This window comes from Vulpes vulpes, chromosome 8, assembly GCF_048418805.1.
Source record: "Vulpes vulpes isolate BD-2025 chromosome 8, VulVul3, whole genome shotgun sequence".
In the NCBI taxonomy this organism is placed as follows: domain Eukaryota; kingdom Metazoa; phylum Chordata; class Mammalia; order Carnivora; family Canidae; genus Vulpes; species Vulpes vulpes.
Window position 1 is genome coordinate 38,768,523 of NC_132787.1, and position 14,330 is coordinate 38,782,852.

General features: G+C 47.8%; 1 protein-coding gene across 1 annotated transcript in view; it reads left to right on the top strand.

The window, feature by feature from the left end:
* Positions 1-6,991, top strand: part of ANO2 (anoctamin 2) — a 340,778-nt gene extending 333,787 nt beyond the window's left edge. Inside the window, exons 24-25 of the mRNA XM_072766166.1 lie at positions 3,955-4,060; positions 6,059-6,991. Coding sequence (XP_072622267.1) covers positions 3,955-4,060; positions 6,059-6,328 — 376 coding nt within the window. The 3' untranslated portion in view covers positions 6,329-6,991. The remainder of the gene's footprint in view (positions 1-3,954; positions 4,061-6,058) is intronic.
* Positions 6,992-14,330: the final 7,339 nt, after the last annotated feature.

Sequence of the window (14,330 nt, forward strand, 5' to 3'; positions counted from 1 at the left end):
TAAATCCCAGCCAACAGGTGCAAGAAGTGACTAGATGTGGTGGTTCACCCAGTGCTTGGCCACTCAGCAAGACTTGGGGAGAACCATCCCTCAAACATGGATAAACTTCTGGTTTTGGAAAGCCTTTGAGCTTATGGGAATGGAGCAGAAGTTCTGCTTCCCACTGGCCTGAAGCTTACCTATTTTGTGCTATTTACCTGGACATAGATCCCGAGAGAAGCCTCTTGCAGTTGTGGCAATGGCTGACTGATTCACATCAGTATGGTGGGAAACTTGGAGCATCTACACCTGAATGGTCTGAAATCCCCTTGGAATGCCAGGAGGAACTGGGAGCAGGGGTTTATGTGGTCTGGCCTCTTAACAGGAGAGGTGTTTTCCCATAAGCTACCTCCAGTCAAAGAGAAAGAATAGCTATTATTTATTGGGCACATATCTGGTAGGTCAGGTGGTGTACTGCACGCTCTTCATTGACATTGCCTCTTCATCACATCCCTATGAGATGAAACACTGAGGCCATTTCGTAGACCAGCACCTTGGCCATCAGAACATCTGGCAACTTTCTAGAGGCCATAGAACCAAAGTGGCAAAGGTAACATCAAGCCCTCACCTGGTGATTCTAAAAGCCTGTGCTTTTTCGCGTACTGTGCCCTGGGCTTAGAAGCCAACAGACCTGTTACCATGGTGGACACAATTAAGTCCATTGGTCACTCACTTTTTAAAAAGATTTTATTCATTTCTTTGATAGAGACAGAGTGAGAAAGAGCATGTAGAAGCAGTGGAGGGGCAGAGGGAGAGGGAAAGGAGGATTCCCACTGAATCCCGGGAGCCCAATGCAGGGCTCAATCCCAGGACCCCAGGATCATGACCTGAGCCAAAGGTCATGGCTTAACCAACTGAGCCACCCAGGCATCTTGCTCATCCATCTTTTGTGACCATTTCTAATCTTAAAGATAATTATCTCTTTAAGTAGTGTCTTCTTATTACTCAGTGGAAACCCTTGATAAGCTTGACTTCTAGGATGACACTTTAAAAAAATTATGAAATCTGAACTTATACTGGAATGTAAACAACTACTCCTTTCCTGGTGACAGAGGCTTAGGGGAATAATATTTTTCAAACCACGAGTCATTGTTCATTAGTGGGCTTAGAAAATCACCTTAGTGGGGGTCATGGTCAGCATTATAAAGATGAGAATAGGATCAGACAGGAGATGATAGAATCAGAAAATATTGGTGCATCACACACAGCAAGGGTGTGATTTTTCATTTCATGACATATACTTTTGTGTGTGTTCATGGAAAATGTGTCTCACGACTGTGGGTCACAGTTTTTTTTTTAAAGTAAGTTTTGGAAAGGGAAATAGGAACAGATGCATAATTCATTACATTGTACATTGTTCTTTCCTGTGGGTACTTTGTCCTGTAGCTCCTACCAGAGCTACCTTTAGCCCATTGGCATGGCAGTATTTTCAGGTAAAGCTTTCTGGAAATATCTGTGTTAATCTTTTCCCAGATCTCTGATGAAATGGATGTGTCCGTTAGATTTTAAAAATATTTTGGACTCTCAGGGAGGGCAAAGTGACATTTCCAAAACTGGGATGAGTGAGTATCAGAGGTGGGACCAGAATTAGATTATTTATGGATTTTTTTCAGACTGGGAAAAAGAAGGGTGAGCAGGGGCTCCTACAGCAAGGTCAGTGAGCAGCTGTTCCTTTGTAGATGGAGCTAGAGAACATGAGAAGCAGACTTTGATTGTAGCAGGAGGGATGGGGCTGTACCTGGGGAAGGGTGTCCCTGTGGTACAAAGTGGGCATATATGCCGCACCCATCCTCCTGAAGTCTTGAGGGCAGAAGATGAATTCCCTTTGGCCATGGGGTCCTTGCTGGGGCAGCAGGAGAGAGGGTGAGCATGAGAGTTTTCCCATGTAAGGTCTGTCCCTCTCCATTTAGCCATGTTCCCCTTGTCTCCCACTAGCAAGCGTGATCTGGAGCCCGCCGAGCTTGTGTCCTCAGCCACGGGTGGATATGCTGAATCCTGTGGCGTTTTGCTGGGTTGCAGTCAGCTTTGCTTTTCATCTGGATGTCAAAGCAAGCCTGCAACAGCTGTGATCAGCTGTTGGAAGGGGGGCGGCCAGGGAAGGGGCAGCTCCTGGCCTCCTGCCCAGCCCTAGTCAACTGCTTAGTGTCCACCTCTGCGTGTCTCTTTCTGTTGCTGCCTCTGGCACTGTGCCTTTGTGTGTGTGTGTGTGTGTGTGTGCGTGTGTGTGTGTGTGTGTGTGCGTGCGCGCGCACCTCTTGTCCTCTTCCTCTTTTTTCCTTCTCTTCTTCCTGCATCTCTCCATAGACAGTTGGAAACTACCATACTTTGTCCTGGATCTTAGGGCAGCTGGCTCATTCCAGGTCAGGAAGGAACAGAAAGTATCCATTTCTAGGGCACTTAGGGGGCTCAGTCCATTAAGCATCTGACTCTTGATTTCAGGGATGGGCACATGCTGCATGTTCAGTATAGGTTGTTTTCCCCCCTGGCCCCTCCTCGGATAGAGTCCCCACCCTGCCTGCCTTGCAGTCTTGCACCCCCCTTGGTGGCCTGATGCCACCCCACTTCTTTCCCTAGGGATTATTTTGCTTTTACTAAGCATCAAAGATCTGTGGAATTCCATGGAGAGAACAGTTCCATGAAGGGTCATAATTCTTCTGGTGCCAGCTCTTGTCACTTTTCCAGGCTTGGAAAAAAGTAAGTCTGAGAAAATGAGACTTTTTTTAGAGAGTGGTAGGGGCCATGGGGGAGGGAGAGAGAATCTCAAGCCGACTCTGCACTGAGCATGAAGCCCAACAAAGGGGTCGAGCTCACGACCCTGAGATCATGACCTGAGCCAAAACCAAGAGTCAGAGACTTAACTGATTGAGCTACCCAGGCACCCTGAAAATGAGCCATTTTAAATAGGAGTCATCATAGGATAGAGGTGGAAGAGCAATGGTGAGGAAAAACTCTAGATCTCTTGTGGGCCCAAGGAAGAGGCATGACTTCACATCAGGCACTACTAACATTTTCTTTCTTCTTCTTCTTTTTTTTTTTACATTTTTAAAATTTAAATTTGATTTGCCAACATATAGTATAACACCCAGTGCTCATCCCTCCTCAGTGCCCGTTACCCAGTCACCCCATCCCCCTGCCCACCTCCCCTTCCACTACCCCTTGTTCGTTTCCCAGAGTTAGGAGTCTCTCATGGTTTGTCTCCCTCTCTAATTTTTCCCACTCAGTTCCCCTCTTTTCCCTTATAGTCCCTTTCACTATCATATTTCATGTATGAGTGAAACTGTATCATGATTGTCCTTTCTTAAGCCACATGGACAGATTATAAACGTGGTTGGCAGAACCGAGGATACCAACCAACCATCACTATTACCACCGTTCCCCAAATGCACTCAACCTTCAGCTTGGGTTGACTCAGCCTTCACTGGGGTGCAAGAGTGCAGCCACCTCTACGGCCGTTCCCAAAGCAGCCGGCCAGGAAGGAAACCTGGGGTTGTCTGCAGACACCTGTGTCTTTCCTGAGTCCAGGGGCTGCTGGAACTGTCCAAGGTTTCTGGGCATCTCCCTCGGCTCTTGAGCTCATGTGCTAGTGGGGCCAACATGAACCCACTGTCCTGGGCTCCTCTCATGATTCCTGGGCTCCTCTGAAAGAAGAATACAGAAACCAGAGGAAGCCATGGGGGATGTTAGAGAGTGTGGGAAAAAGGCATTTCCAGGCCGACACTGGAGTTTTTTGGACTTTGGTCCTATTATTCCACGGCTTGTTGGTGGGACCATGGATTCCTCTCACTCTGCTTGCTTCCTGCAATTTCCTGAGTCTGGGAGCGAGGGTTTTGCCAGCTGCTCTGATCCTTAAGGATCTCAAACACCCTCTTCCCTCCAGTTCTTCCTAGTCTTAACACTACATTTCTCTCTGCCCAGGTTTAAGGATTACCGAGAACCTCCGTGGGCCCCAAACCCATATGAGTTTTCCAAACAGTACTGGTCCATTCTGTCTGCCCGTCTGGCTTTTGTCATAATCTTCCAGGTGAGTTGTCCAGATAAGGAGTAGCCTCCAGGCCACGGAGGTAAAGACAGCCGTGTCTCCTTGCCTGCCCCTCCTCTCCATGTGTTCTCCATGTGGCGTTGTGACATAGGGGTCCCTGCAAGTGGCCTGCAGGAGGGAGCACCTCCCCAGAGGAGGCAGGAAGCCCTCTTGAGAGGACTTCCATGAATGGATGAATTTGAAGAAAGAGAATAGCCCTCAAAGTAAGTTTACAAGTCAGATGTGGGATAAGTTACAGGGTGGAGATAGATTCCCATTTAGACCTAAGACAAGAAAGGAAGCGAGAAGAGTGGTGGGGCCCAGAATCCCCACCTTACTGCAGACAAACGGCCCTGCCTGGTCTCTGCAGTTCACGAAAGGACTTGGGTTCCAAAGGGTTCTTCTAGCTCTGGGCCAACTCCCTCCTTTATTGGTGAGCTCCGGCCCCTGAGACATCTGGCAGGGAGGGCCCCAGAGACATCCGGCCATGCCTCCTTGAATGAATAGCAAACCTGAGCCCGCGATTGCTATCTCTGACAATAGCCGGAGCTCAGGTTGCATGGCCCAGATCCGGGGGTACATGGGCCCCCAGCTCCCACTCGGGGGGTCCTGCCGCCTTTCAAGCGGGGCTGGAGCACGAGCCCAGATCCTTTTCTCTTCCACTCCCCCAGGCTTTTGTATTCCCTGAAGGCAGATCTCTGGAGGGCTGTAAGATATCCTGCCCCGACCCCAACCCCGGGAAGTGGAGAAGCCCATCAGCTAGTCTTTCACCTAAAGAAGACAGCCATTCTTCCTCTGAGAAGATGGGGCGATTTTTTGAAAACCTGCTCCAACACCCCCTGCAGGCATCCACTGGCTTTCCCACATGTCACATGTAACACTCGTTCACACTGTGAAAGTTGGTTTAAGGGAAGAGTGTGACTTGAAGCAGCTCTAGAGCTTGAAAGGCTCCCAGGAGCGTCTGGAAGCTCCTGGCCCAGGAGCTATTACTAGTCCCCTGGCCCTCCCTGGGGCCCCTAGGTACAAGCGAGGGTCAAGGTTAAGGTAGGAATAGGTTTGGAACCTGGAAGACAGCCATGCCCTAAGGATCTCATCCTGGGCTCCTCGCTGTCCCTGGATCTCAAAGCGAGCGTGTGATTGGCACGCAGAGAATGCCACAGCTGGGGTGGGGAAACTGCCTGGCTTGGGGAGCTGGGTGGGAACCAGGTAATAAGCGCAGCTGTCATATATCGGGCCCCGCTGGCACAGTTGTAATGCATTCACTGTTTCAGTGGAAAATACTGCAGGGAAACGTAGTCCTGTCTTACCTGTGTTTGCAAGGCGGGGATGGGGCTCAGCAGGTGCGGAAGGAAGCTGATTGCAAGTGTGCACAGAAGCTCAGATGGAGATGGGGGAGCTGAAGGCAGGGGCCTGAGACTGGCCAGTGTGACTAGCATGGCTGGACAGAAGAGGGACCAGGATCAGGTAAGTGTGAGGTTGGCCGAGGCCAGAATTCAGTGCGGAGACCAAAGGCCCATCTCTGATCTGGAGCGCTGAGCGCAGGCTGGAAGCGAGAGGGGAGCAGCCGGCCCAGTGGAGGGGCGGCAGGCCCTGTGCCCACTTCCCAGGGAGCCCTGGAGCCGGGCGCCCGAGGCTGAGAGGCCTGGCAGGAAGAACAGGAAGGGGAAAAGCCAGCTGACACTTCTCAGGCCCCGCCATATGGGAGGTGTTGACTTTCATCCTGACGGCAACTTAGGGGGGGCGGGTAGTATTACTGCTCCACTTTCTACATGGGGACACTGCAGGCCATTTCTGCTCATTGGTGAAGACCACCTGCTACTAGGTAAGGAGCCAGAATACCACGGAGGTGTCCTGCTCCTGGGGCTCTGCTCTCCACTGCCCCCGCCGTGGCACCACACGGCCAGCCCCACTGCCGGAGGACAGGGCAAGGGTGGACAAGGTGCACTGGGGACCCACGGGGCCGGGCCTCGCCCCTCAACCCCTCTCCCTTGCTTTTGGCAGAACCTTGTAATGTTCCTGAGCGTCCTGGTGGACTGGATGATTCCAGACATCCCGACGGACATCAGCGACCAGATCAAGAAGGAGAAGGGCTTGTTGGTGGACTTCTTCCTGAAAGAGGAGCATGAGAAACTCAAGCTGTCGGACGAGCCGGGCCAGAGGAGCCTGGGAGGGGGGCGTCACAGCAGGAGCCGAGCACCCAGCTCGGCACCCTCAGGCCGGAGCCAGCCGGGCAGCATCGCATCCTCTGGTTCTCAGCACACCAACGTGTGAGCGACACCCCCTCCCCGCGGGCCGCTGCGGCAGCCAGGGACCTCACGGAGCACCCGTGCACCTGCGTGGGCGTGGGGGCTGGCGTCCGCGGGGGCTGGCCTGAGGGGCCCTCGCGAAGGTGTGTGTGTGCAGAGAGGGGGTGCGAGAGCGAGCGAGTGAATGAGCAGAGGCAGGAAGAGAAACGGGGCTGCTTCTCAGAAACTTCAAGCTTAAGTTTCTTTTAGGTCCTCTTTGTATCCTTTGGGGGGCTTGGTACCCTCTTTTGAATTACTTGGCGAAAGAACTGGGTGTCTCTACCCCAGAGCCCCCAGGCGCCACGAGCCTTCCCTGCATTCCCTCGGGTGTCCTCTCTCTCAGGCGGGCACAGGCTGTGAGAGAAGCAAACCCCCATCCTGAGTGATCCCTCACCCCTTCCCTCCATCTTCCGGGGAGCAGACCCCTCTATGTCACTTGCAGCTGGGACTGTCACTGCCCCACCGGGTGCAAATTAAGTCACAGGGCTGATTGCTGTGGCCACTGGACTTGATGGTGAGTGGTAGAGGCCTAAACCCGGGCTTGTCTCCAGTTCATGTCGTGGGGATGCTTTGAGCTTGTGCAACTAACCATCACTTTATGCAGGTTCATATTTAAAGTAATCAAATAAATTGAAACATTCTTTATAAAGCTATGTCTCCATGTCTTTGGTTCTTTCCCTTTCGGTCACTGCCTACCAATATTTATTGAACACCTACTATATACCTCAGATACTTTTCTCGGAGGAGAGATGCAGCAGAGTACAAGAGATGAGACCTCTGCCTCCTGGAGTTTCCTGGGAGAGGGAGACAGTAAACTGATAAATATATAGGGTTTCAGCTAGTAATAAGGTCTAAGGAGAAATATAAGGGAGAAGGGAAATGTGAAAGCACCAGAGGTAAGGGGCTTGTCATTCTGCATATGAATTAATGACAAACCCAAGATGCTTCAGAGCTTTCATCTTTCCTCTCAGAGAGGGGGTCAGTTGGGGGGGAGGTGTGGGAGGAGGAGAGATTTTCAAGTATAGTTGGGAGCAAAGGCCAAACATCATTCATCATTATCTTTCACACACCTCAAACCCACCTGCTATCCAGAAACCAGTTGCACCAGGGCCTTGGGACCTGGCCCCAGTTCCTCCCAGGTCAGTCTGACCAGAGTCCAACTTGGTGTCTGGATGGAAGCTTCAAGGAGGGCCACGCCTCAGAGGAGAGATGAGTGTTCTCAGGTTGCAGCACACCTGGTGATTCACGGGCCCCCAGGTGCTGGGCTGGTCATCCTTGCTGCTCATCATGACTTCTCTTGCCTCCTGGCCACGTGCAGGACTTCACCAGCTCTTGCTCTGGAAGGTGGTCCTTTCTTTCACGGCGACACCAGGGCCTAGATACAGCTTTAGTGGGAGCCGCAGACAATCCTGTCCCACGCCACTCACGTACCAGCAGTCCTACAATACATTTTAACCACGTGACACTTTCGTGTTCAAACTCAGGTTGTGAGCCCAGATGCAAACCACAGGATTATCAAAACAAAATAAAAGCCTGACAACAGGCTTCAGCTAACCTGGAGGAAGAGAAGTGGCCAACGGGGAAAAAAAATTCACTTGAGGCGCACTAGTAACATGGAGATTCCAGGCCCATAAAAAGAAGGCTATCCTCAGGGACCCCTCCTACTGGTGTGAATGGGTTGGTGTTTCCCGGAAGCAGTGATGGTCCACACTGGATGTCCAGGGGCCGCCTCCGGCACCAAGACACATGCCTTGCACGACAGTGTCTGGCTCAGCATCCCACCTCTCTTCCTTATTTTTTCCAAGTAAACTTTTTTCTATGATCACAGAGGTGCCACTTGCACCCCAGGAGTCAGAGAATCTGAAAACCATTGAGGAAGAAAGTGGAATCACCCACAGTCCCCAAATTCAGAATCAACATCGGCAATTGCTGTATTTCCTTTCAGACTCTCGTTCCCTCTCCAAGCCATGTGTATTTTAGGTTACAGTCCTGCAGAATATGCTGCCTTGCTATCTTTTTTCCACTTCATATATCTCATCAATTCTGTTATCTCATAAATTTCAGTTTTCAGTTTTGAATGTTGTTCAAGATTACATACCCGACACCGACCATGTGTCAGGCTCTGTATCAGGCCATCACTTGATACAATGATTCCTGCCCCTGGGGAGCTTACATTCTTGTGGGTGAGTCAGGAAGACATCATAATGAAAATATTAGTATGCTACGAGGTGGTAAGTGGTATGGGGAGAAAGAAAAAGTTGAGTAAGGTAGAGGGGATTAGTAGGTGATCCATTTTATTTCCTTTGCATAATGGGCCTCTTGCTTTGTTTTTCCTGCCCCACCTTGTCCTGTAAAGGGATTGGAGTTGGGATATGGATGCCTGTGGTGGCCAGACCTCACCCAAGGGACTGGGTCAGATCTAGATGGAGAGGAAGGGAGAGTTCATCTGCCCATAGGTTTCACCCTGAAAGGACTTTGCTTTCTTCCTCTTCTCCCACAAGAAGTGAATTAGGAATTCTGTGATCTGCCCTCATGACCACCAGTTGTGCCTGCCTACCATAGCAGCAACTGGCTAAGTATTTAGGCTAAGTGTGAAGAACTTCCCAAAGGATTTGTTAAGCTGGGTAGAGAGGAGATGGTATGTGCAGGCCCAATTTAAAAGAAACAATAGAACCTTCTCTGAGCTCTTTAAGTAAATAACATAGGGTCATCTGGGTGGCTCAGTGGTTGAGCATCTGCCTTCAGCTCAGGGTGTGATCCTGGGGTACTGGGACCAAGTCCCACATCGGGCTCCCTGCAGGGAGCCTGCTTCTCCTTCTGCCTGTGTCTCTGCCTCTCTCTGTGTGTCTCTCATGAATAAATAAATAAAATCTTTTTTAAAAAAGAAATAATTCATTTTGACATTTCATTATAAAATACCCCCCAAAAATAATAATAATAATTGTGAGCAAACATCTGAAACCTGAAGAAAGGAAAAAATATCCCTCCTTTTCCTATGCCCTTTCTCCAGAAATAATAACAGTTGATGTTTGGATTTATTTTGAGCTCATTTGTGTTTCATGGTGTATGTTCAGCCCTCTACATTGGTCTGTAATAGCATCTATTTTGTTTAATCATATAAGTAATATATACTCATTGAGGAAGACGTAGAAAATGCAGAAAAAAATAAAATGTAAATAAAACAGTTTAAATTATTTAATTTTTTCCTTCCAAGAGAAACAGTCATGAGCCCCAGGTGGAGGGCTTGGCATATTTACTACTGGGTTCATCAGTTTTTCCTTATTAAGAATAAAAAGAAATGAAATCCATTTGATGGTTGATTCAAATAAATAATCTTAATGGCTATTTCCTTGATGTGTTCATTGTAAAGAAAAGAAGGTGGAATAAAAGGTAGACTTCCCTTCCCATTTTCCCCTCTCACAGCCTCTTCAAAGCAGGCCTGTCTCGAACAATCCTGCTTGGGAAAATACATGGTGCTATTCTCAGGGTCTTTTTTTCTTTTTCTTTTTTTCTTTCTTCTTTCTTTCTTTCTTTCTTTCTTTCTTTCTTTCTTTCTTTCTTTCTTCTTTCTTCTTTCTTTCTTTTCTTCTTCTTTCTTTCTTTCCTCTTTCTTTCTTTCTTTTCTTTCTTTCTTTCTTTCTTTCTTCTTTCTTTCTTTTTTCTTCTTCTTTCTTTCTTTCTTCTTTCTTTTCTTTCTTTCTTTCTTTCTTTCTTTCTTTCTTTCTTTCTTCTTTCTTTCTTTTTTTCTTTCCCTTCCTCCCTTCCTTCCTTCCTTCCTTCCTTCCTTCCTTTTTTTCTTTCTTTCAACATTTTTCAGCTATATTGAGGTATAATTGACAAAATTGGGGATCCCTGGGTGGCGCAGCGGTTTGGCGCCTGCCTTTGGCCCAGGGCGCGATCCTGGAGACCCGGGATCGAATCCCACGTCGGGCTCCCGGTGCATGGAGCCTGCTTCTCCCTCTGCCTATGTCTCTGCCTTGTCTCTGCCTCTCTCTCTCTCTCTCTGTGTGTTGACTATCTTAGATTAAAATAAATAAATAAAGATTTAAAAAAAAATAATTGACAAAATTGTAAGATATTTGAAGTGCATAGCATGGTGATTTGATACATGTATATATTATAAGAGGACTTCTACTATCAAGTTATTTTATTTATTTATTTATTTTGCTGTCTACAGGAGATATACTTTTTTTCTTTTCAATTTTTTTACTTAGATTTTAGTTAGTTAACATACAGTGCAATATTGGTTTCAGGAGTAGAATTGAATGATTCATCACTTACATATAACAGCAGTGCTCATCACAAGTGCCCTCCTAGGGGCACCTGGGTGGCTCAGTGGTTGAGTATCTGCCCTTGGCTTGGGTCATGATCCCGGGGTCCTGGGATCAAGTCCCACAGCAGTCTTCCCGCAGGGAACCTGCTTCTCCCTCTGCCTATGTCTCTGCCTCTCTCTCTCTCTCTGTTTCTCATGAATAAATAAATAAATAAAGTGCCCTCCTTAATCCCCATCACCTACTAGCCCATCCCCCACTCTCCTCCCTCCATGGACCCTCATTTTGTTCTGTATCCCTAAGAATCTCTCTCTTTAAAAGAAAAAAAAAGATTTTATTTATTTATTCATGAGAGACATAGAGAGGCAGAGAAATAGGCAGAGGGAGAAGCAGTCTCCATGCAGGGAGCCTGATGTAGGACTCGATCCCGGGACTCCAGGATTATGCCCTGGGCCAAAGGCTGGCGCTAAACCGCTAAGCCACCCAGACATCCCCCCTAAGAATCTTTTATGGTTTGTTTCTCTCTCTTTTTACCCCTTCCCATGTGTTCCTCTGTTTTCTTTCTTAAATTCCACAAATGAGTGAAATTATATGGTATTTGTCTTTCTCTGACTTATTTCACTGAGCACAATACCCTCTGGCTCCATCCATGTTGTTGCAAATGGCAAGATTTCATTCTTTTTGATGGCTGAGTAATATTTCATGTATCACCTCTTCTTTATCCATTCATCAGTTAATGGACATCTGGGCTCTCTCCATAGTTGGCTATTGTTAATAATGCTTCTATAAACATCGGGCTGCATGTGCCCTTTCAGGTCTGTACTTTTTGTATCCTTCAGGTAAATCCCTAGTAGTGCAATTGCTGGATTGTAGGGTAGCTCTATTTTTAACTCTTTGAGGAACCTCCACACTGTTTTCCAGAGTGGCTGCCTCAGGAGGATTTTAAAGACACAGAAAATCATCATTAACTCCTTCTCAAATGGCCCTTATTTTGCCATATCCAAAGATGAATGAAAGCCTTTTTGGTTTGCTGATCCACCCAGCACAATGTTCTAACTTTGTATAGAGCTTAGCTCTTATTAAGAAAGATGGGAGGGAAACTTATCAGGTGCTCTTTTAAACTGCCATAAAGTGTAGGAGATTCCAGCAGGCTGTGTAAGGCATTTCTAAGAAGCAAGGACAGGAATGAGGTGGGAAAACCCAGGGACCAGTCTTTGCTTTCATGGTTGCTTGAAATACGTAGTCAAACAGGGTCTGGGATTAAAAATAAATGAGGAAAGTGCTCCTGTCTTTTCATATTGTCACAGTTTTGCCTTAGTTGGCCAGAGTATGCCTTTAGGAAGAGTGTTTTTAACAATGCAGTGTTAAAAGGTCCCTTCAGGACTCAAGTGCCAGTGTGAAGCCCACCTTAGAACTGCTATAAAGTGGAAGGGGGATGCCTTGACCAGGGCCACTCCTCCGCTGGGGGCTGCATCTCATCTCTGCAGGGGGCCAAGGCCTACTTTGGCTCAATTCCAGATAATTCTAAATGTTCCCTCAGTGCCAGAGCTCCATGTGGAATTGACTGAAATGTCTTGCAACTCAGCAATTCTCATTCTGCTTACCTCACTCCCCCCACAGGTGTCCTTCTGGAGCACACTTCCAGGCAACCCCCTGCAGGCCAGGTATGCAGCTCCCCATCTCAGGGTCTGCTTCCCAGAGAATCCGACCCAAAACACAACACTGGGCATTTGCTTTTGTTGGAATGATGACTGGATTTACCTTTCTCAAGTCACCATCCTTAGTTTCCAAACATTGTGGCTGTGGCAATGAATACAGGCTCATCTACTGGTTCAGAGGAAAAACCTCTAGAATAAGCCTGATTCATATCCCTTCGTATGTTTCTTTTTTCCTCCTGCCTTGGTGTTAATAGGATTTTAAAATGTGTTCTTGGAATTCAAAAATTTTACTGGAATGGGTCTTGATGTGGGTTTCTTTTATTTAATATGCCTGAAATGAGGTAATCACCTTCAGTCTGCATATTCACTCCTTTCTCAGCTCTGGAAGGTATTCTTCCGGTATAGAAGTGCAGTCTGGTATAGCTATAGCCATCCCAACCGTTTTGATTACTTTCAGGAAACACTGAAGTTGTAGATCAGCTTTCCAGTTTTTTATCTTCATGTCCACCATGTTTTTTCTGAGCACGTGTCTCCTTCTCCAGATCCTCTATGTATCAGGAGTATGCCCTTCCCCGAGTACCATGTTACTTCTTTTCTCTGCCCCCTCCCCTTGGAATCAATCCATCTATAATCACTAATAAATTATTTGAGCAGCTCCTAAGCTCTCACTTGTATGATCCTCCATAGATAAGGTGAAGATTTCTCCTAACGCCCCCATAACCCTACTCTTCTGGGCTACTTCCTCCTGTGGTACTACTGGCTTTGCCTACTCTATATATTTTCCAAGGCACTCTCCCTGCCAGTAAATGAAGAAGTTGGACTGCACCAAGGCTAGCATCCATTCTTGTGTGGCCCCGTAGGGCTCTACAGGTTCACCATGGCCCCGCAAACACGAAGAGAACGTTCAGTCTTATCTTCCACGTTACCATTCTACTCATCTTTCACAACCCAGGCCCTTGCCATATGTGTCTCAGATAACCCAATTCAGCCCAGAGAAGGGTTGCAGGATTTTCTACTCTTGCCCCAACCCCCAGAGGTATCCGATCTGCTCAGCCACAGCAGAGGGCGCCAGAGAGCAGAACCCATCCTTAAAGGCTTAGCCCCAAGTTCTGGAAGACAAAGCAGATGTTTCTTCAGAATGCAGCCTTATTTGCACATCTGGCTAGCCTCCTGCTCCCCGGCCCTGTTTGGTCCAGCAGAGAATGGCAGTGCCCCCAGAACTAGACCCCTCCCGAACCAGGCTAGAAGACACGTCTCCCCACAACTCTTATGCAGAGGCAGTGGCACCCACTTATCCTGCTCCTCCCATGGCGTTTTCAGCTTTATCTGTGGAAAGGCAGTGCAAGGCGAAAGCCAGATGGGAATTCAAAAAGACAGCTCTACATATGAGTTCAGGAACCTTCATGTTTTATTGACCCACCTTCGTCTCACTCCTGTCTGCCTAACAGAACAAGGAGCTGAGGACTGAGGCTCCCAAGCCAAGATGTCTTCCTCAATTAGGGGAATGAAGCCTTAGGCCCTAAGGGAAGGAGGCAGACTTTTGACATGGATCCCACATCATAACCTGCTCCTAGTTTTCTTCCAGCGTGATGGACTCTGGTTGGCCTGCATCTAATTCTTCGGAGAGTATGTGTCAACTTCTATCAAGAACCACATCTGCTTGGTCTGAATGAGGCTAGCTGAGAAGCAGATGAGGCCCCCCAAAACAGACCTCATCAACCCTTTGCCATGGGCCACATTCCGACTCAACTCAGAAACTCTTGCCAGTGTTTGCCCAACAACTTCAAATTGGGTTTTCTTAGCTGCCAACCTCTGATTTCACTATACTCCACCTGTCACTTTTGATTGCTCACTGTCTTTTCCCAGGGCGAGGCTTTTTTCTCCTTGTCTTCTCAATGGCTCCAACTTCCTTCCAGAAAGTCCCCTGAAGCACATTTCAATATTATTCTGTCAAAAGTAGGGAGGATTATTAACATGGGCAGATTCCAGTTTTGCAGGGCCAGAAGCTTCTACAATTTTAGGGATCCTCTTTAAGAAAAGGCACCTAAAATTATTAAAT